At 48.8% G+C, this 14153-nt stretch overlaps 1 protein-coding gene across 1 annotated transcript; it reads right to left on the bottom strand.

The window, feature by feature from the left end:
• Window positions 1-12717: 12717 nt before the first annotated feature.
• Window positions 12718-13952, bottom strand: LOC308337475 (G2/mitotic-specific cyclin-B1-like; the record flags this gene model as incomplete). The annotated part of the gene is given in 3 exon segments (XM_080795572.1): window positions 12718-13405; window positions 13407-13723; window positions 13725-13952. Coding segments are annotated over 3 exon segments (1233 nt in total).
• Window positions 13953-14153: the final 201 nt, after the last annotated feature.

Here is a 14153-nt window from a genome sequence, read left to right as displayed (position 1 = left end):
AGATGGGGCCTTTTGGAGGTGATTAGGTCATGAGGGTGGACCCATCATGATGGGATTAATGCCTTTATAAGAAGAGACACCTCCTCTTCCCCTCCAGCCCTCCCCACTTCCACTCTTTGCCATGTGGTGATACCATTGGAAGGACTGAAGTGCCAGCACCTTGATCTTGGACTTCCCAGCTCCAGAACTCTGGGAAATAAACATTGTTATGCATCCAGTCTACAGTCTTTTTGTTGTAGCAGCCTGAACTAAGACAATGGAGATCCTCAACCCAACGGGTTTTGCAGTGGCCAAACTATGGCTGGTCCTGGTTTTGAAAATGGGCCCCTCTGGAGTTTAGGTTTTCAACCAGAGCTTGAGAAAGAGGATGGCTGCAGAGTGCTGATCTCCATTATAGACTCTTCTCGAATATGCCATTTGGTAAAATGTCTCTCAGAACTTCTTGGTCTTTCACAGTTAGCAAAACCCACCAGCTGGTCATGCTTCCCAGCTCCTTCTCTACTAAGGGTGACTGTCCAGTGGAGCTGAAGATCCGATTTTCAGTTTGATTTTGATTCTGTGAGATCTGACGGTTACTGAAGGAGTGACTGCTCTAGGTCCAGCCCTGTGGAACTACGGGGTACAAAGGGAAGTCTTGATTCCTATCCTTGGGGGCTTGCAGGTGAGTTGGAGAGCTAGATGGGAGGCACAGAGACCATCTCAGTCCAGTGTAAGGGGACTGTCTACTCCTTCAAGGCAGAAAGTGGGGCCTCTTCTTTTCTGCGTTCTCTGAAGTGAGTGTGGAAAAAAAAAAAAAAGAAGAAGAAGAAAGAAAGAAAGAAGCCAGAGTTGAAGAAATGCAGAAAAGCTCACATTTCCCACCCCACATTCTCTCTTTTCTTCTTCTCTAATAGCTTATGGGCTCATTTTTCAAGGGCTGGCTTACCCAAACTCAGAGGTCCAAAACCTCCCCATGTTCATATCTATGGCCCTGTCCATGTGGTGTGCAGGGAAATCAGTGTGGGAAAGAATCTCCACCGTCCCCACTCTCGGGGAGTTCGCTACCTGGAAAGGGAAGGAAAATGGCCCCAAACATACAGGAGGGTGGGGCTGTCTTATTTTGTAAGTGTATTCCTGAAATGTGTGTGGGAGTGGAATTCTGTATTTGATGCCCTGTGGAAAAAATCACTGGTTGAGGAAATTCTGCAGTGAAAAATTTTAAACTGATGATGTTGAATCATTGACTATTTATTTCATTTCTCCATGGCATGTTTCGCTTATTAGAGCCTGGATCTATTCATTTACCAATTACCTAAGAAAAATGCATCTATCTCAGTGAATACCAACACAAAAGAAAGTAAATAGATACTAACTTATAAAAGGGAATAAATGTACGTTACTTGCAGTAACTTATTTTTCAAAATGAAGAGTCACACCCTAATGGACCCTTTGGGTTATTTACTAAGAGGTAGAAGTACTGTACAGAGTGCCTGAGGTCAAGTCCCCCATCCCACTTCCCCAGGAGGGAGTCTGCTTCTTCCTCTGCCCCTCCCCCTTTCCCTCCTCATTCTCTCTTTCTTTTGCTTTCACAAAAATAAAGAACTAAAATCTTTTTTAAAAAATTGTGTACAAATAAAAGTGAATCTTCTCACTGTCCTCATTCAACAGACTGTTAGAGAAATGTACTTTACATTTATATTTAAGTCTCATTGGGGCCTACTACCTAGTTTCACCTGTGGACTCCACAGAGCACAGTGAATGAGAGAGACTGTATTTGGATCCCACTTCTGCCACTTATTGAGTGACCTTGAGCAAGTGACTTAACTTTTCTGGCCTTCAGTTTCCTTGGCTATAGCATGAAGACAATCATAGCAACTAGCCTGTACAGTTGTGGTGTGCGTGAAATATGACACTGAATGTCAAGGGCAGGGATTGATTGGATGAGGGGAAGGTAGGGGCTGTGAGAAAGGGAAGTAGCTCCTTCCTGAGGTGACTCTGAAGCCTAATTCCACTACCTCAGGGGTGAGTTCTGCCCACGACGTACTCACAGGGTAAAGGATTGTACCCATGTAAAGCAGGGCCTGGGAGGGGAGGCGAGGCACATGTGCGTTTCGGCAGGCCATAGACAGATTCTTCCATGACACCCTTGTGGTCAAGGCGTCCGCTGGGGCTGGGTGACAGCCATAATCTTACTGTAAGTGAGAGCTCACTTGGGTAGCTCATGTACTCAAAATAGAACAGTAGAGACACAAATGACATGCAAACCTGGAAGGCTTCTGGAGCTCACGGTGATGACCCCGCCCTCCCCCACGGCCTAGCTGAGGTCGCCAGCAGCTGCAGGAGAAGGCTGTTTCCAGCGTGTCTGAGCATCCGATCTCCTGTGCCCGCAGCGTGGGGAGCTTGCCCAGCTTCATGCAGGAACCCAACCCTCAGGGACCCCTAGGGGGGGAACGGGAATCACTGGGAAAATGCCCTTGCCTCCTACCCCATTCCAGCCATCCCACCAGCCAATTCTGAAGAGTGTCTTCACCGCTTCTCAGCCAGTCCCCATCTGGTTGGGGCCCCAGTTGCCCCCAGGACCATTTGCTGTTTAGCTCTCTCTCCATTGGCTTCTCTTTTTTTCCCTTTCTCTACTTCCAAATGTGTGCTTCACATGATCACCTTCCCCCGACCCTCAAATTACCTAAACCCAAGTCCTTGTCTGTGAGCCTGTTTTTGGCCCGGCACGATGGTGGGGGCGGTCCAGGACAGCCAGGCACCTGGGGAAACTGGAGCTTCAGAAAAGCTCATTACAAAAGAAAGGGATAAGCCTACAGACATCTGTTTTGAAAACACTTTATTTCACCTACATCCTTGTTATTCAAAGCGTGGAGGAGCAGCAAGGGCATTGCCTGGGAGCTTGTGGGAAATGCAGACCCACCCCAGGCTGGCAGAATGCCAGTCTGTCCTCTAACAAAGATCTCTAGGTGGTTCGGAGCACTTTCCTGTTTGAGAAGCCTTGCCCACATGATCTTCCTGGGCTCTCCCAAAGGGGTTAGGAGAAAGTATTGCCACCTATAGTGGGCTGAATAGTGTCCCCCACCCCCCGAAATTCCCGTCCACCCAGAACATCAAAATGTGGCCTTATTTGAACACGGGGTCCTTGCAGATGTAATTAGTTAAAATGAAGTCTTACTGGAGCAGGGTGGGCCCTATGTGACCGAAATCCTTGTAAAAAGAGAGGACATGCGGATATACACACACAGTGGAAGACCAACAGGCAGAGGTCATACCACCACAAGCCGGGGAGCCACCGGGACCTAGCAGAGGCAAGGAAGGATCCTCCAGTCGAGCCTTCAGGGGCCGTGTGTCCTGCCGGCACTTTGGTTTTGGACTTCTAGCCTCCGGAACTGTAGGAGCACAAATGTCTGCTGTTTCAAGCCACCGAGGTTGTGGTATTTCATTACAGTGGCCCGGAGAAACGAATATACTGTTATTCCCAGGTTGGCAGCCGCCAAAGCGGTGAAGCCAGAACTTGACCTAGGCAGTTTTTGTTGCTAATTCAATACCCTGCAGTGGGTGTCGGGCCCCAGGGGTCTCTGGCAGCATTTCCAGGGCCCTATGCTTAGACCTGCCCTGCCCTGTGCTGTCACACAGGACTTGGAGGCAGGCACAGGAATGCATCGTTCAGGGACACAGCTGACATGGGGCTGAGAGGGCTGGTTAAGCTGGTGGACGGCTGAATGGGGATCGAGGCTTAGAACAGGGACCCCGATGCCAGACGATGGAAAACCACAGGGATGAGAGGGAAGTTCACCATTTAGGTGACAAGGAACAAGAAGACAGAAACGGGACGGGGAAAGCTAGCTTGACAGATGTTCTGATGGAGACAAATATTGGGGCGTGTGGGTGGGCAGTCCACGTCCCCTCCAGCTCTGCTGAAGCTGAGTGTGTACTGCGGTTGGTGACAAAGGAATACAGATTTCAGCTGCATTACTAGAAATGGGGTGCCCCTTGTAAGCAGGGACCGCACAGCCAGCTTCCATTTTGTGATGCTCTTGCCACCTGAAGGACAAGGTCACAGCAGGGGCACTACGTTTTAAAGAGGACTGCAAACTAGAGAGTGTTTGTCGGGTGACCAGAATGGTAAGGATTCAGAAATAAAACAGCGATAAATGCTGCCATTTAATGAGCGCTTCCTACGCGCCACGTGTTGGCAAGGCAAGGTAAGACAGGCAATGTCCCTGCCCTGGGAAAGCTTATAGCCTGCTGGGCAAAGACAGGCGATACATCCCAAGGCAGATAAACACAGGTAAATATGCTTTAAAACCCACAAGTGCTGCAGAGGTTTGCAATGTGCTCCGAGGTCTGTTGCCCAGAGAACCCGATCGAGACCAGGGATCAAAGCAGGCTGCCTGGAGGAAACGGCATTCCCATCTCTGAGCCAGCTAATGAAGGCTAACTAAATGTTACCCAGGGGACCACGGCACCTTTTAAACAAACAGGGCAGCAGGTTCAAAGGTCCTGGGGCAAATTTGAAGACCTAGGAGAAGAGTTGTATTAAAAGATGTGGTTTGGTTAGATAAGAGTCTTGGAAACATCATTTTGGCTGCATGGTAAGGAACGGATTAGAGCGAAGCAAGAGTGGGTACAGTCAGGCAGACCAGTCAGGAGGTGGTCATAGCCATCCCGTGCTAGTTACCTATTGCCATTCTAACAAAATACCACAAACTTTGTGGCTTAAAACAACATAGATGTGTCCTCTTACAGTTCTGGAGGTCAGAAGTCCAAAATGGGTCTCACAGAGCTAAAACCAAGGCGTCAGCAGGGCTGTGTGTTCCTTCTGGAGGCTCTAAGGGGGAATCCATTTCCTCGCCTACTCTGGCTTCTAGAGGCTGCCCACATTCCTTGGCTCATGATGTCTTTCCATCTTCAAAGCCAGCATTGGCTGATTAAAACTTTCTCATGTCTCACCAACTCTGCCTCTGAGTCTCCCACCTCCCTCTTTCCCTTACAAGGACCGTCATGATTATATTGAGGCCATCTGCACAGACTGGGCCAATTTCCTAATCTCCCTCTTTGAAAGTCAGCTGATTAGCCACCCTAATACCCCCTTGCCATGTAACCTAACACATTCACAGGTTGTGGGGATTAGGATGTGGACATCTTTGGGAGCCATTATTCTGCCAACCATACCTCCTGATTTACATACATTACCTCATTTACTCCCCTATCCCTCCCTTCCAAGTCGGTACTATTAATCCCTTTATACACAGAGGCTGCTGAGGCTCGGGGAGGTGGCAGCATCCAGAGTCAGACTCCACGCCGCCCTACCGCAGACCCTGTGATCTTAGTTTTTGCCCCATGCTGTCTCTCCAGGTACTGTGAAGAGAATGTGCGAGGCAGGGGAGCTGACTTCTGGCATGTGATGGGCTGGCTATTACTGTCCCATGGGGCCAAGTTCTGGGTGACTCCAGAAGGCAGAACCAGGTCAACAGTCATAAGAAGGCAAATTCCAATTTCTAACAACTCAAATGTTAGAGCCAGAAAGGACCCAAGAGGTCATCTAGCCCACTTGCTTCTAAGGAAACCAAGGCCCAGAGAGGGGAAGTAATCCAGTCAAGGCCACACAGCTAATCACTCACCTCACACAGAACTCTCTATTATAGTTGGTATGGGCTACAGTATTAAGTGAGGGGTTCCCTGTCACTGGGGGAAGCTGGTCATCTGATGGGGCACCAGCATGGGCATTGCTGGTTATTGTGGAGCGTGTTGAGGGTAAGTTTTTATTAACCACAAAATGTAAAAGTTTGCGAATGGTTTGGTTGTGTTAATAAGTTAGAGCAGTTCGGGGCGCCTGGGTGGCTCAGTGGGTTAAAGCCTCTGCCTTCGGCTCAGGTCATGATCCCAGGGTCCTGGGATCGAGCCCCACATCGGGCTCTCTGCTCAGCGGGAAGCCTGCTTCCTCCTCTCTCTCTGCCTGCCTCTCTGCCTACTTGTGATCTCTCTCTGTCAAATAAATAAATAAAATCTTAAAAAAAAATAAGTTAGAACAGTTCTTCCTACACAGTGTGTATCACTCCCAACCATTTGTCCTCTGCTGTAAGGTTTTTATAAAAATCGGGTTTAAGCATAATTTGCATACATTAAAATTCATCATTTCACATGTACAGTTCAATCAGTTTTAACAAATGTGTAGTCACGTGACCACCACCGCCACATTCATAAGAAACATTCCCATCACCTCAAAAATATCAAAAAGATCTCTGTGCCTCTCCTTTCTTGTTTATTTTTTTAAAGATTTTATTTATTTATTTGACAGACAGAGAGGTCACAAGTAGGCAGTGAGGCAGGCAGAGAGAGGGGAGGAAGCAGGCTCCCTGCTGAGCACAGAGCCCGATGCAGGGCTCGATCCCAGGACCCTGAGATCATGACCTGAGCCAAAGGCAGAGGCTTAACACACTGAGCCACCCAGGTGCCCTAAAGATTTTAAGTAATCTCCACACCCATCATGGGGCTCAAACTCACCACCCCAAGATCAAGAGTTGCATGCTATACTGACTGAGCAGGCCAGGTGCCCTGAAATTGCATTTTTAATGAGAGAATAAATTGATGAATAAATTCACGATGGAAAAGTCCAAACTATTCAGGTATTTTGGAAGAACTCCTTGAGCTTCCTTTCTCATACCGGTCCCTTTTCTGAAGGTAATCACCCTTAAGGGTTTTGGATATCCTAAGCTTTCATCCGCGTACTTGCCTACTGCGATAGTTCATTGTGTATGTCAACTTGACGGGGCCATGGGCTGTCCAGATTAAACATCGTTTCTGGGTGTGTTTCTGAGGGTGTTTCCAGATGAGATTGGTATTTCAATTGGTGGACTCGGCAAAGTAAATCGCCCTCCTCAGTGTGGGTGGGTATCATCCTGAAGAAACCTGAATAAAATAAAAAGTGGAGTAAGGGTCAAGTCGTCCCCTTTCTGCCTGCCTGCTTGAGCTGGGACGTCAGTTTTCTCCTGCCCTGGGGCGGGACTTCGACCATCCCTGGGCTCCCCTGGCTCTCCTGCCTTCAGACTCAGACTGGAATTATACTGCTGGCTGTCGTGGGTCTCAGCTTGCAGACATCGGTTTGAGGGACTTCTCAGCCTCCATAATTGCATGAGGCAATTCCTCATAATAAACCTCTGTCCCTCTCTGTCTCTCTATCTCTATATTCTATTAGTTCTGTTTTTCTGGAGGACTCTGACATATATACAGTACATACATTACATGTATACGAACTTACTTGTAAAAATAGATAGCTGCAGGGCCCCTGGGTGGTGTGGTTGGTTGAGTGTCTGATTTCGGCTCAAGTCACGATCTCGGGGTCCTGGGATCGGCCCCACTTTGGGCTCCCTGCTCACCTTGGAGTCTGCTTCTCCCTCTCCTTCTGCCTACCCACGGCGCGTGCTCTCTCTTTTTCTCTCTCCCTTAAATAATCTTTTAAAATCTTAAAAAAATAAGATAGTTGCATGTAACATTTCTATTGTATCATACACATTGTCCCACAACTTGTTTTTTTCCCACTTAACTATATGTCATGGGTAATTTCCTATATGCACGTATTTATGCCTATTGCACTTCAAAATAATCTCTGCATAACATTCCATAGTATCTGTGACTGTCCTGTTAACGCCTTTAACCAATTCCCCACAGGCAGGTGTTTAGGTGGCTTTGAGTTTTGCCCTGTTACAGACGATGCTGCAACAACCAGCCTTTGTGTACTTGCGCCAGTCTCATAAATTGAGAGAAGTGGTGTGCTTGCTAGAGTGGGAGGAAGAGAGATGAAGTTTCAGCAGACAGAGAATAGCCCCGAACCTTGGAGTGGCGGTGGGTGCCCCATGTGACTGTCATCCGGGAAGTTCATTTTGGAGGCTGTTTGAGGGCTTTGGTAGGTGCCTTCTAGCTCCAAGGATTTGAAATTGTCTGATTTAGCCAAGGTCACATCCCATGACCAGAACTGCCTCTCTGGTCTGCTAACTCCTGGGCCCACACTCTGCTTCAGCCAGCTCTCTTAGGTCCCACGAGGTGAAGGAGTCTGGAGGGGCCGGCTTTAATTTGGGGGAAACCGTGTATTGTTTTGATGAAGACTGTTCTGACTTAATGCTTTCCAGCTCCAGAGAGACCACATGCCACCCCTGCACAATAGATATGATGAAGCCAAGAAATAAACTCTTCTCTAGCAGCAGGGGTGGTGAGGAGACCATTGTTTTCTAAGGAAATGAAGGCTCAGAGAGGGGAAGGAATTCACCCAAGGCCACACAGCTAATTAGTAGCCTCACTTTCTAACTGGGGGGTAGAGGCAGCACCTTCTTCCAGATGCAGCATGTTCCCTGGGAGTGTGAATAGGCTGGAGGTTTTGGAGCAGGTCAGGGTGAAATTGTTAGCTCTGAATTGAGTCCTTTTCTCAGCCTCTGCTCCTGCCCAGGATGAGCCCGTCAGAGACTGGGGAATGGTCATATTGCAAATCCTGGCCTCCTAAATCCTACCATATGTGTCTAGGGAAGGGCTGTTGACCAATACCAGTTCCAGAACCGTTCACACGAACTCACCTACTTCCCGGAGTCTCTATGCTGGTGAAGAAGGAAGTGGTAGTTGAGAGAAGAAACGAATGCAAAACTCATGAGCATTTAAAAGCATTTTCTGCTCTCAAGGGGCCTTCCCATCTTTTATCTGCTCATCACAAAGTAGGAAAGGCAAGCTCTATGTTTCACATTGCAGAAATGAGGAAACTGAGGCCCACTGAGAGATTGAGGGGTTTGCCTCAGGTCATGCACGCATCAAATTGGCCAGAATGTTGGTGGAGGGACCCTGGTTCCCTGATTTCCAGCCAAAGGCTTTTGCCAACACATTTGATCGCTCCCCACACTGCCAGGGCCCTGTGATCAGCATCTGGTGCATGCCTGTGCCCACCTCGGAAGGGACACTGCACTGCGTCTGGCCTTTTATGTCCAGAAACCATGTGAACCTGACAGTCTGTGACCCTGGAAGAATGAGGAGGGCAGTCTGGCCAACAGAATCCAAATGCTTAGGGCCCAGATGTGGAAACCCACAGCCACGGTTCAGATGGGCCGCGACCGGGTGTGGAGCAACTCTTCAGCCTATTAAACACGCAAGTGTCTGTAGCCTTGAGTGGGTGAAAATGCAGCTTGTGATGCTCAAGGGAGTCTTTAGGGAAAAAAATCAAGAGAGCAGAAGGCTTCTCTGAAGGGGCTGGAGGAGCCCAGCTGGCTGAAGCAGAAGGTTTGTCTGAGGGAAGAGTGGGAAGTAAGATTGGGGTAGCAGGTAGTTTTTTCCCAAGATGGCTGCAACAAGATCTCTCATTCCACAGGCTCTTCTTACCATGTGACTCTGACAGCGCCCCCAGTGAGATACAGGGGCTATGGTCTTTCCCCTCACAACTGGATAGGCTTGTGATTATGGCCGAAATGAGGTTAAGTGACTTTGGAGGGTAGGTTGTAAAAGGGGTTACAGTTTCTACCTTGTTTGCTGCAACACTCACTCCTGACACCTTGAACCTCTGTGTGAGTCACTGGACAGCAGCCATGCTGGGAGGAAGCCCAAACTCACTCCTGTGGCGAGATCACAGGACCCAACTCTGAGACTGCGTGAAGAGAGAGATGCCTGGCTGTTTCCAGCTGCTCCAGCCCCATCCTCCCCATCCCTTACTCCTCCAGCTCCAGTCACTCTCCTGCCGCAGCCTTCTGAGGGACCCTGAGCCTGAGCAGTCCAGCTGAGCCCTTCTCCCATTTCTGACCCACGGAAACCTTGAGACTAATAAAAGAGTGCTGTCATCTTAAGTCACTGAGGTTTGGCTTTGTGGCAAATGAGGTTGGTGAAAGCAGGATACCATTGTACAAAGAACACCAGCTTGGGAGTCAGGAGAGCTGCATTCCTACGTCTGGCCCTGCCAACAACTTGCTGTGGGGCCTTGGGCAGGAAATTTGTCTCTGAACCCTGATTTCATTATTTGTAAAGACAAGATACTAGGGTGAAATGATTTAGAAAGACCTTTCTAGTTCTAAAAATTCCTTTGTGGTGCTACACCTCAGAGAAGTTAGAACTTTATCCTTAAGCAAAGGGGGAATGATTGAGTGGAAGACATGCTGAGAGAAGGTTCTAGAGAGAAAAAGGTGTGAATGAAGACAGAGCTGGGGAATCCTTTCTCTTTCTCAGCCAGGTGGAAGGTGAGCACTGAAGTAATGAGAAGCCCCAGAGAGGTACCTGACAAGGGAAGGAGATAGGAAGGGGAGGGGGGCAAGTCAGAGACATGCAGTTCACCGGCCAGGTTCAGAGCCCAAAGCTGCAAAGTACCAAACAGGCCTCTGTGTCCCTTTCTACCTCAGACCCATCCACCTCCATCTACCCAAAAGACCAGCTATTTATCAAATCTCTGCTCTATCTTCCTGGTGGGATTTTTCATGCTTTCCCCGCTCTGGAACAAGTCCACAAGGCTCACCACTTTGTTCAAATGGAGCTGAGATGAGACTAGCCTTGTGCCCATTTCTCAGATGTCAGGGCCTCGAGCAGTAATCACCATAGGTAGCCGAGCCTGGGAGAAAAGCGGGGCCAAATGCTTTCAGTGACAGCCTTTGGGCCCTTTATGGGTCTGCCCAGGACACCTGACCTCGGGCTTTGTTCGAGTCTTTAGCTGTGGAGAATTTGGGTTACATGATACTCCCACCGCCACGGAATCTCCAGGCTGCCATTTCTATAAGACAGAGGTAGTCCTAGCTCTTGGCTGGGGATGGTCACTCAGGAAAACAATGGGCAGGCTGGTGCCAGTGGGGATGGGGTAGGTTTGCTTCTTAGCAACAAAGGGAGCATTTGAGTAGAAAAGAAGCCTGCGGGTCCTCTGGGGCTGTCTCAGTTGGTTATTTCTCTCTGCTCCTACACAACTTCAGGCAGCTCAGGGACCTGCACTCCCGTTGCCCATAGCCTGTGACCGGCACCTTCCCTGAGTGAAAGGGGGCTGTGGGTCTGCAGTCCTCGAGTGGAGGAGTTGACTTTTTCCACACCAGCCCTGGCAAAGGCTCACACGCTATTCAGAGAGCTGCAGAAATGGGAGGGCCGAGCTATTTGAAATGGGCTCTCCTGTCGGACCAGGGCTGAATACTGGGCTTCTCTGGAGGGAGGTCAAGGACACAGCTGAAGCCTATGTACAGCTCCCTCCCTCCTGTGTCCGCGTGATAATAGCTCCTTCCTATTGAACCCTTGGTAACAGGCACTGTTCTCCACATTTTCCATGGATTATCTCACTTAATCCGTCACAACAGCTCAGTGAGGTAGGTCTACTATTATTCCTATTTTAGAGATTAAATATTAATAATTTTTTAAAACCCCAAGGCACATAGAGTTTAAGTAAGCTAGTAAGTGGCTCAACCAGGATTATGAACCCGGACAGTTTGGCTCAAGAGGGCAACACCTAACCATGAGGCTTACTGCCTGTCACACGACAGCCCAGCTACATGGACCCAGCCTCTGGGACTGCCTTCTGAAATGCCCCTTCAGGCCTGGCCGTCTTGGGGCCTACGTCATGCTCTGAATATGATAACAGCCACCACCTCACTGAGAGCTCACCACGCGCCAAGATTGTGCTAAACGCTGCACGTGGCTTATTTAGTAAGCCCTGCAGAACAGGGAATAGGTATCGTTGCTCTCTCCATTCTACAGCTGAGGAAGCTGGGGCTCCCCGAGGGTTAATAACATGTTCAAGGTCAAGCTAGTAAATAGCAGAAGCAGGATCTAAGTCTGAACCAAAGTCTGTCTGATTCCAGAGCTCTAAGAGCACATTTTACCCTTTCATTCCCTCAGCCAACCAAAAGGTTCTAGACCATCCGCAATGTGGCAGGCACTGTGCTCTACACAGGTGGATATGCACAGCGGCGATGTTCCTGCGTTTCTGACTCTCTCTAGCTTAGACTGCTCTCCAGAACTGCAACTAGCTCCTGAATCCCACTGCCTGTTTGACACCACGATCTCAGGCGAACATGTTCAAAACGGCACTCTTGATACTTCCTCCAAAGTCACTTCCCCCAAAGTCACTTCCCCAAAGCCTTCCTCAGTTCTGCAAATGGCATCACCATTCACACAGCTGCTCCAGCCGGGGCTCAGAAAGCTCAAGGTCGTCTTTGAATCCATGCCCTACATCCCATCTATCAGCCTGTCTGCTTGACTTTATCTCCAAACACATCCTAAATCTTTCACACTTCTCTCCATCCCCCACTTTCCCCACCTATGTGTTCCCTATAGAGAAGTCAACACGACCTGAAAGTATGAAACGTCCTGTGTCCTTCCCCCTGCTTCAGTCACTCCGCTGGACCCCCAGGTACTACTAACTCATGAGGCCCTGCCCAGGCTGGCCCCTGTGCGGCCACCCCGACCTCAATCCCTCCCTGTCCTCCTGCCTTCTGCTCCTCTACCATGCCAAGCTCCTTCCCTCCTTTGCCTTTGCTCAGTACCTCCCTCTGTCTGGAATGTTTTCCCCCAGATCTCAATTTAAATGTCACCTCCTCAGAGAGGTTGTTTCCCCTAGCTTCTATAAAGTAGTCACTCTCTCCTCTCTGCGTGGCTCTTAATACTAAAGAATATTTTCTTTTTTTATTTCCTATGCACCCGTCTCCCCCACCCACTAGATTAAAAAGCTCCCCGGCAGCAAGGAGCTGACTTCTCTCTCTCTCTCTCTTTTTTTAAGTTAAAAAGGACCACAGACTTTATTAAAAGTCAGTAAAGGTAACATAGAGTATGTACAGATGGCACATGAGTGCTGATCTTCGCGTGCTTAGATGTGGCGTACTTGTTCTTGATGGTCATGTGCTTTGTAAGCCCACGATTCGCCATGACTATATTCTTAGCCAGGTGTTGCATAACACTTAGGAGGGATTCTTCAGTGTATGATAGATAATGCTGTAGCGTTGGTGTCCATGCACCGTTATTGAGAATTTTCAGTGCTAAGCAAAAAGCTCCTGCTGCAATCTGAGAAGGAGGAAAGGGCACCGTATCGTGGCCCAACATAGTTAGTTCCATCAGGTATTTGGCCAAAGTATGTTGCTCAACATCAACCTCTCCGATCTTAGATGCTCTCCGAAGGAAATGCAGCGGTAGAGGGCGGCCCAGACCAAAATAAGATCTTAGAATCTCCATTTCCATCTGTCTGATTTGGTACTTAGTGTAAGTGTTGTCAGTCACAAAGGCAAAGCCACCTGTTTCTGGAGGGTACATTTCTTCATATTTGCTTGCAATAAACATGGCAGTGACACCAATTAGCTGCAGCATCTTCTTGGGCACCCAATTATTCTGCGTGAACCGATCAATAATGGAAACAGTCAAGTACATGGTCTCCCGAAGTAACCTGAACTTCATCTGAACCTGTGCTAGCCAGTCAATAAGGACAGCTCCCGTGTTTCCATGACTTCATGACCCATAGGTATTTTGGTCTGATGGCTTGCTCTTCCTCGAGTTGTCTCAGATGAACATAAATATCTTTCACATGTTCACTACAAAGGTTTGGGTCAGCTCCATCCTCGGCATCTACATCATTCACTGTAAGAATTACATCAGAGAACGCCTGACTCAGATATTCTTCTGCAGGGGCACATCCAGATGTTTCCATTGGGCTTGGAGAGGGAGGAGCAACCAAAATAGGCTCAGGCAAAAGTTTTTCTTCTTTAACGGGCTCAGGTTCTGACACAGGCTCCGGTGACTTCTCCAGAGGTTTAGGTATTTTTTTTAGCAATAGCTTTTCCAGGAACCAAAGATTTTGCTTCCTTTTTCAGAGGCAGTTTGGCCTGTGGTTGTTCGCTGACTTTGTTACCAATGTCTCCGAGGGCTGTTCTCGGCCGCAGCCCGGGCTTGGAGGTCGCAGTCGTGGTCAGAGGCACGCGCTTTGCGCCTCCCATGCTGATCTTCGCCTTATTTCCAGCATTAACTTTTGTGTTCCTGGTGACCCGGAGCGCCATGGCTTGCTCTTCACCAGGCAGCACCTCAGTGGGGAGAAACAGAGCACAGCAGTCACCAGCGAGCTGGGGACCTGAACCCAGCACAGCTCAACAGCCATTCCTCCGCAGCAAGCCGGAGGAGCTGACTTCTCTTATTCGTCATTTTCTTCTCAGCCTCTAATATAGTGCCTGGCACATAGCAGGGGCTCAACAAAGTGGCAT

This window comes from Martes martes, assembly GCF_963455335.1.
Source record: "Martes martes genome assembly, chromosome: X".
Taxonomy (NCBI): domain Eukaryota; kingdom Metazoa; phylum Chordata; class Mammalia; order Carnivora; family Mustelidae; genus Martes; species Martes martes.
The sequence above is the reverse complement of the archived record's forward strand: the minus strand, read 5'-3'. Positions and strand labels throughout refer to the sequence as shown.